General features: G+C 37.6%; 1 protein-coding gene and 1 pseudogene across 1 annotated transcript in view; one reads left to right on the top strand and one right to left on the bottom strand.

Annotated features, from left to right (window-relative positions):
• The window catches only part of LOC100951414 (olfactory receptor 2J3), a gene marked incomplete at its 3' end in the record, with an annotated part of 64,010 nt that extends 54,835 nt beyond the window's left edge, over nt 1-9,175 (top strand). Inside the window, 1 exon segment of the mRNA XM_003801878.3 lies at nt 9,138-9,175. Within this exon segment, the coding sequence (XP_003801926.3) occupies nt 9,138-9,175 (38 nt within the window).
• On the bottom strand, nt 8,042-8,740 carry LOC105888209 (annotated as a pseudogene).
• Nucleotide 9,176: the final 1 nt, after the last annotated feature.

Raw genomic sequence — 9,176 nt, 5'->3', positions numbered from 1 at the left:
AAACAAAGAGGACTATCTATAATGTCATTCATTGTTTTCCATTGGATCAATGATGCACATATTGTACATCACAAAATCTTTTGGAGTATGGAGTAACCATCTTGAGCTCTAACAGTGTTCCTCAGGACCACTGCTTTGTAGCCAACCCTAGCTGTGTTCTGTATGTGATAGGGAAAGTAAAAAATATCTTGTAATAAGAATATAAAACACTTGTAGACTGTATTACTATTCATCAGATACTCTGGACCCTTCCTGTGGGAGAGTTGAAAGACATATTATGATGCTGGGGAAAAAAATGTATTGCCTGGTCTATCATTATGTTATAATTGCTATAGGGCATGATATCTGTGTTTTGTGTTTTCTCATATTTTGAATTTCTTTGCAGTTATCCAGTTTCCTCCCCACATTGCATAATTTAAGTGGTAGAATGACTTTCCTTTTAGTTTCTAGTCCACCAGATACTGGGAGTATGTATATCCAGAACTAAGAGAGGAGTATGTGTCACTCAAAGACTGTGTTCTATATATAATTGTGGAAACTTTGGGACTGTCCCTTTTGTTTCACATATAAGAAGGAGGAAGTATACCAAGACTTATGAAGCTAAAGGGGTGGACTGTGGGTGAGATTGTTAGATGTCCCACAATAAACATATTCCCTTCTATACATTAATAGAAATTTTATCTAGGTACATGAATGTACAGGAAAAAAGATGATTATTTTCCAGCCTTCCATGAAGCCAGGCTTAGGCAAGTGCCTAAAGTTTGGCCAGTGAAAGTATGATGTAGCAGCATTTTGGAACCTTCATTTGGCAATTGTTAGCCAGTCATCTTTGACTTTCTTTTTGATATTTTCCTCTTTCCTAGAATGTAATTATTGGCTTGGAAAATATGCGTACAATGGGAGTCACTATCTCTTGAGCATTTAAATGCTTAAGTTCCAGAAAACCATACCAGCACAGTCAAGTTAGCACTCTTTACTTCTGGGTTAATTTTACATAAAAGAGAAACATAAATTTATATGTTGTCAAAGGCACTGTTACTTAGGTTTTCTATCACTTAGGATTATACCTAATGTCACCTGATATACTACCCTTGCAACACACAGTGATAAGGTTTTGGGTAAAATAGTGGGAGATGGAGAAAACTTGGAATTAATAAAATAACTATATCTCTTAAGAAAAATGACTAAGGAATTTTATCACAGGACAGTGGAAAATTAGTACTACATTGATAATAAGTAACTCTGAAATATAACAAAAGAGACTAAGTATATTGGATAATGCATTAATGAAGAAATCATTTTCAAAACTATGTCCATATAACCCATGAATTTAAAAGTCTAGTAGAGCTTGAAGGGCTTATATTCACATATCTGGGACAATTTGGGCATGAGATGAAGTAAAATAAGAATATAAAATAGGAATTTATGCACATATGCTGGTATCAATAAATAAATGAATACATAAGAAAGAAAGAAAAGGCCAGGTACGGTGGCTGATGCTTGTAATCCTAGCACTCTGGGAGGCTGAGGCAGGTGGAATGCCTGAGCTCAGGAGTTTGAGAATAGCCTGAGCAAGAGTGAGATGCTATCTCTAAAAATAGCTGGGTGCTGTGGCAGGTGCTTGTAGTCCTAGCTACTTGGGAGGGTCAAGAGAATTGTTTAAGCCCACGATTTTGAGGTTGCTGTGACCTGTGATGTCATGGCACTCTATGGGAGGGTAACAAAGTGAGACTTTGTCTCAAAAAAAAAAAAAAAAAAAAAGGAAAAAGAGCAAACATCATAGAATGGCAAATATTAGCTATAGAAGACATATGGAGTTCAAGATCATTGGTATGAAGACACTAAAATTAGTGGGCAAAAGTTTGATCAAGATTAAGATATTTACATAATTTCAAAGTATTATCTCATAAATAATTTATTAATTTCTAAGGAAATTGTCATGACTTCACCTTGGAGAGATTTGGGAGACACCATCTTAGCCAAAAGATTAAAGTTAACAGATCAGTTTTAAGACAAACCAGCTCATGGGCCTTTCTGAAATGATTCATTGAGATTGGTTTCTGCATAGGAAAAAATATAACTGGGTGAGATAATACCTTGTGGTTTTGATTTGTTTTCTCTGGTGACTAACATATCGTTAGTCGGAAGATTTTTTCATATACCTGTTCTTTTTCTTTTCGAGACAGAGTATCACTTTGTTGTCCTGGGTAGAGTGCTTGGGCTTTATAGCTCACAGCAACCTCAAACTCCTGGGTTTGAGCAATCCTTCTGCCTCAGCCTCCTGAGTAGCTGAGATTACAGGTGTCCACCACAATGCCTGGATAAGTTTTCTTTTCTTTCTTTCTTTTTTTTTTTTGTAGTAGAGACAGGTTCTTGCTCTTGCTTAGGCTGGTCTCAAACTCCTGCACTTAGGCAATCCACCTGTGAGTGTTAGGATTGCAGGTATGAGCCACTATGCCTGGTCTCATATACCTGTAGCTCATTTGTATGTCTTCTTTTGAGTAATGTCTATTCAGAGCTTTTCCTATTTTAAGTAGATTATTTGATTTTTTTCTATTGAGTTGTTTGAGCTCTTTATATATTCTAATTATTAATTCCTTATCAGATGGCTATTTGCAAATATTTTCTCCTATTTTGTGGGTTTAATGGCTGTTCACTTGATTGTTTCCTTTGCTGTGCAGAAACATTTTAGCTTGATATGGTCCCATTTGTTTAATTTTGCTTTAACTACTTATGCCAAGGTCCTGCCCTGGGGGCAGCATCCTTAAAGACCTAGAGACCTGGCAGCAATCAACTGAAGAAAAGTAAAGTTAGAAGTGGCAAGAGATAAAGACATAGGATATGTAGAATAGAGTTTTCAAAGGTGAGAAACAGAGAGATCCATTGCTAGTTTGTGGGGTCCAGTGAATGGCCCTGAGTGTTTGTTCCACTCAGCTTTTATTGAAGGCTATTTGCTAATTTAGCCCAGAAGGTAAGCTGAGGAAAGGAACAAAACTGTTAACAGTTTCTCTGAGTAAGCATGTTAGTTCTTATTCTATCTATAATCATTTACATTAAGGGTCTGAGCAGACTTGAGAAATCTGAAACCTGAGCCTTGTGTGTGGGTAGCCTCCCGACCACCTCCTGTGGTCACACACAGAGATTCCTTGGGGAAGGTTAATCCTCACTAGTTCCCTGTGGAGCAAATGCCACCGTTGTCAGTCTTCTCTGAAGAACTTTGGTGGGAAACAGGAATTTTCCTCTTATCTCCAACCCATAGGTGTCTTCCTCTGGGTACACGAGCCCTCCTGCCCATATTTCAGGGCTTGAGCTGTTTTCTTGATCTCTGCCATGCCCAGATACAATCCCCACAGTGGGTATTTCCCTTTACTGTTGACTGTGCAGGGGACAGCCTGGTTAATCTTTCTACTCAGGCCTTGCATGCAGCCTCCTTGTTATGGACATTGTCTTCTTCAGAGTGTTTATGGACCCAGCAGGGGTGTTTGCAAGCTGTATCCCCTATAGGCCAGGCTTCTAGGAAAAGCAGGAACTGCTCAGATAAGGAATTTAATGGCTGGTTTAAAAGTGAACTAGCTAAACTGTTTTATTCTGCCTTTCTCAGCTTACTTCTGTTTTCCTCTTTTTCTGGGGCTGTTTTTCCCTTGCCAAGAATGGGGTCTTTGGTCCCCATTCTGCCTGAAACTTATGCTTCAGTATCACTCAAGAGATCCTTAGCCAGAACAATGTCCCAGAGCATTTCTCCAACATTTTCTTTTAGTAGTTAGTTTTAGGTCTTGATATTGAAGTCTTTAATGTATTTTAATTTGATTTCTGCATATGAGTAGAGACAAGGGTTTAGTGTCATTTTTCCTCTTTCATTTTTGTATATGGGCAGAGATAATGTTTTAGTTTAATTCCTAGCATCATTTATTGAAGAGACTGTCCTTTCCCCAATGTATGTTCTTGACAACTTTGTTGAAGACAAGTTTACTATAGATGTGTGAATTTATTTTTTGTTTCTCTATTCTGTTATCTCCATCTGCATGTCTACTTTGATAACAGTACCATACTGTTTTGGTCACTACAGCTCTGTACATAATTTGAAATCAGGTAATTTTTTCCCTTAAGCTTTGTTCTTTTTGTGCAGGATGGACTTGTTTATTCTGGGTCATTTGTGGTTCCATATAAATTTTAGCATGTTTTTTCTATTTCCGTGAAAAATTCCATTAGTATTTTGCTGGAAATTTTATTGAATGTATAGATTGCTTTGGGTAGTACAGACATTTCAACAGTATTGATTCTTTCTATCCATGAGTGTGGAATGTGTTTCCATTTTTTTGACCTCACCTTCATTTCTGAGGGATAGCATTCCTTGATATAATATTTTTTATATAAGTAAAAGAAAAATGGGCAACATAAAAGTGGTGGGATATTTGACATTGTACTTGAGAAACTAAAGCTTCAATATCTGGTTTGATGGAAGTAGTTGCAATTCTCAGTGAATACTCAAGATGCTCATCACAGATTTTGGTTCTGAGTTTACTCATAAAGTACTACATTCTTGAAAATAGTTCCCTGACAAAAAGTGATGACACAGATAACTGAAATGAGGGACATTTGCCTCTGGGAAGACAGGACCTATAAAAGTCCAATAAAGAGGCATAATCCAATTTTTCTTTAAGTTGAATGTCAGATTGCAGCTCTATGAAATCCATTTGAAAATTGGCAGGTAACATATTTGTGTTAAGTGAAAATGGAGGCACAATGTACCAAAATAATTATTTTTTCAGAAATCTTGAAATATATTTTCAAATTCTTGTATCAAATTGAAAACAAAGCTTCTTATTTTTCACTATTCACAGGGCTGTGTTTGTTCAATGTGTCAAAATTCACAAAAGTGGGCAGTGCCTGTGGCTCAAAGGAGTAGGGAGCCAACCCTATATGCTGGAGGTGGTGGGTTTAAACCCAGCCCTGGTCAAAAACTGCAAACAAACAAACAAACAAACAAAATTCATAAACCTGTTTGCCTTAATTTGAGCTTGTCATAATTTCAGTTTCATTTGGAATGCTGCTATGGTTTGAAATATTATGTTGATAAGTTAGTTTTCACCTTAAAGATCCATGTTTAGCTCATTAAAAATTTTTTTTGTTCCATTTGTGGATTGATGGGCACTTGGGCTTCTTCCATGACCTGGCAATTATGAATTGGGCTGCAATAAACATTCTGATGCAAACATCTTTATTGTAATGTGATTTTTTATCTTCTGGGTATATACCTAATAGTGGAATTGCAGGATCGAATGGCAGGTCTATTTTTAGTTCTCTAAGTGTTCTCCAGATGTCTTTCCAGAAGGAACGTATTAAATTGCATTCCCACCAGCAATGTAGAAGTGTTCCCTTTTCTCCACATCCAAGCCAGCAACTCTGGTTTTGGGATTTTGTGATATGGGCTAATCTTACTGGAGTTAGGTAATATGTACACCATGGAATACTATGCAGCTCTTAAGAAAAACGAAGACTTTACCTCTTTCATGTTTACATGGATGGAACTGGAAAATGTTCTTCTTAGCAAAGTATCACAGGAATGTTAGAAAAAGTATCCAATGTACACAGCCCTTTTATGAAACTAATTTATAGCTCTCAAATGAAAGATACAACTTAATTCTAGCCCAAGAATATGGGGAGGGGGTGGGGAAGAGGAGGGGAGAAGGGTGGTTGGGTGGTGGGAGGGTGACCGGAAAGATCACCTATATATCTGTCTAACAAGGGTACAAGTGAACTTTTCTAGAACTAGAATATAAATGTTTTGACACAATGACTATGCAAATGACATGAAATTTATGTGAACCAGCTTGATGAAAGTATTTCAAAATGTATATGAAAACACTACACTGCACCCCATGTTTGCATTAATGTATACAGCTATCATTTAATAAAAAAAATTTATGAGGTACAATGAGCCAAATTGTACCAAATGCCAAATTCATTTCATTTAACCAATAAATCTGAGATTAATAAAAAAAAATTTTTTTTGTTTAAATTTCAGATTAATATGAGGGTGTGTCATTAGGTTATATTGGTTGCATTTGTAAGGTTAAGTGTAAGATGTCCTTGTTTCCTTCACTCAGGAAGTGTACCATACACCTGTGCATTATTTCCTTTGGGTGGGAACTTGGTGAACCCTTTCCCCTCTTCCCTCTCCTTTAAATTTAATTGAGTTTTTCACTCAAGTGAGCATGTAGTTGTTAATCTATTAGTTTTAACTTAGTGTTGAGCACCTGATGCTTGTTTTTCTTTTTCTTTCTTTTTTTTTTTTTTTTGAGTTAGTCTCATTTTGTCATCCTCTGTAGGGTGCTGTAGCATCATAGCTCACAGCCACCTCAAACTCTTGGGCTCAAGCGATTTCCTTGCCTCAGCCTCCCACGTAGCTAAGACTGCAGGCATCTGCCACAGCACCCAGCTATTTTTAGAGGCAAAGTCTTTCTCTTGCTGGGGCTGGTCTCAAACTCATTACCTTAAGTAATCCACCTAAGCCTCCCAGAGTGCTAGGATTACAGGCAGGAGTCCCCACACCCAGCAGATGCTTGTTTTCCATTCCTGTGATACTTTACTTAGAAAAGTATTCTCCAAATCTATCCAGGTTGTTATAAAAGATACAGTGTCTCCATAGAATGTATCTTCAATATGTCACTAACTAAGCCAACTAAAGTAAGTTAAATGTATTCTGTTTTGTTTCTCTTCATGGCATCATCTTCCTACAGGAGTTATCAATTGAAATTTATTTTCAGGGCCGATGGCCAATTTCCTTGCTTTTTTTATTTTTAGAAGGTGAAAGATTGATTTGATCTGAAAAGAAATCAGAATATATTGGTTTTGCTATTTAAAAGCTACCTTGCTGAGCGTGGTGGCTCACTCCTGTAATCCTAGCACTCTGGGAGGCCAAGGCACGTAGAGTGCCTGAGCTCAGGAGTGTAAGACCAGCCTGACCCAGAGTAAGACCCCATCTCTAAAAATAGCCCAGCATTGTGGCAGTCCCTATACTCGCAGCTACTGGGGAGGCTGAGACCAGAGAAGCACTTCAACCCCAGAGTTTGAGGTTGCTGTGAGCTAAGATGCCATAGCACTCTAACGAGGGTGACAAAGTGAGATTCTGTCTCAAAAAAAACCAACAAAACATAAAAGCTACCTTGATTTATTGGCATTATGCCCAGTGACAAATTAAGTCATGTACAACTACTTCATCTTTTATCTTACATTCCAATTTTTTCCACAAGAGGGTGAGTTCTGTTCAGACAAAAAATGTGTGATAGTCATGTATGCTACAAAGAATCCCACAATCAGGGACAGAGTGGACAATAAGGTTTAGCTAGTGAAGGGAATGAAGAGTAATTTGATGAATAAATGGACAGGTAAATGAATAAATAATTTTAAACAGATATTTGTTCCTACTATTCAATGTGACAAGTATATAGATTTATAGAATAAGTTACACATATCGTGTTTTTAAAAAGTGTGCTTCAGCCAATTAATAGTACTATGCATTTTTACTATGTAATAAATAATGCTATTCATCACATCATATTTACCATTTGCCTTTGCTGTGACACTTTTTAGCTTAATTTAAGGCCTGTTCAATAAAAAAACTCCATTAGCCTATGCCTTTAATACTGACCCCCTTTATATGTATTATATTGATAATCAGTTCAAAGCACAGCTTATCAATTACTAGAAACATTTCAAATATTTAAAAAATAGTCTCAATATTATTCACATACATGTACACATATACACACACACACATACTTGTGTTGAAACTATGGTCCATAATTTCCTAATATAAAATTTTTGAAGACTAATGTAATATTAATCAAAAAGTTTATTGACTATCTCAAGTTATTTCAGAATTAAACAATAAAAAGAACAACAAATTTGTGGCTCAGCTATTCATGTTTAGTGAGTTATAGACTAAAAGTAAATCACAAAGAAGCAGGGAAACCACCCTCAAATATGGACAAGACCCTCTGAAAAACAATTGCAAGGCACTTGATTACTCCGTGCCCTGTTAGTCCCACCCTGTTAGTCTCTTCACTGCCCCTCTTACATTTTTTTTCAGAGAGTATAGATTACAGGTTGAGACTAGGCGAGACAACAGTATAAAAGAGAACAATGAACTTGCCTTGATCTTGAAATTTTCCTGATGGTGGCTGAAGATATATGCATATGACTGGAATGAAAAGGAGAGACAACCATAAGATGGGCTCCACATGTGGCAAAAACTTTCTTGAGTCCAGTGGTTGATGGCATTCTTAGTACAGTCCCGGCAATGACACCACAGGAAGTGAGAATGAGGATGAGAGGTATGAGAACAAAAATGGCACTCATCACCATGAGGGTGAGCTGATTAGCATGGATATCAACACATGATAGTCACGGCAGTGCAGGAACTTCACAAAAGAAGTGATCTACTTGGTGATGTCCACATAGGGGTACCTAGAAGGTAAAGGATGAATGAAGTGCTGAAGTAGTGGAGCCACTTACCCAAGAAGAGTCAAAGCCAGGACAAAGTAAAGTTGAATCATGCAACCAGCATAAGAGATGGTTTTTTCAGGGCCCCAGAGGTTGACCAGCAATTGAAGGATAGGGCCGGTGGTATAACAGAGGTCCAGAAAAGAGAGGTTTGAGAGGAGAAGTACATGAGACTGTGGAGGTGGGAGTGCAGGTATGACAGGATAATGATGAACCGGTTGCCTATCCGTGTCATGAGGTTTTCAGGTAAGTGGCTGTGGCTTCTTGAGTAAATGGTTTTACTAACTCAGCACTTCTTACCTTCCTCACTTTCTGGGTACCCCTGTGTGGACGTTGCCAAGTGGATCACTTCTCCTGTGAAGTTCCTGCACTGCTGGGACTATTGTGTGTTGATACCCGTGCTAATGAGCTGACCCTAATGGTGATGAGTGCCATTTTTGTTCTCATACCTCTCACCCTCATTCTTACTTCCTGTGGTGCCATTGCCCAGATTGTACTAAAAATGAAATCAACCACTGGCCTTCAGAACGTTTTTGCCACATGTGGAGCTCATCTTATGGTTGTCTCTCTTTTTTTCATTCCAGCTATGTGTATATATCTCCAGCCATCTTCAGAAAATTCTCAAAATCAAGGCAAGTTCATTGCTCTCTTTTATACTGTTGTCACACCTA

Source organism: Otolemur garnettii, unplaced genomic scaffold (assembly GCF_000181295.1).
Source record: "Otolemur garnettii isolate 467f Iridium unplaced genomic scaffold, OtoGar3 scaffold00223, whole genome shotgun sequence".
Taxonomy (NCBI): domain Eukaryota; kingdom Metazoa; phylum Chordata; class Mammalia; order Primates; family Galagidae; genus Otolemur; species Otolemur garnettii.
Note: the sequence above shows the minus strand (reverse complement) of the source record. Positions and strands in the feature narration are given on the sequence as shown.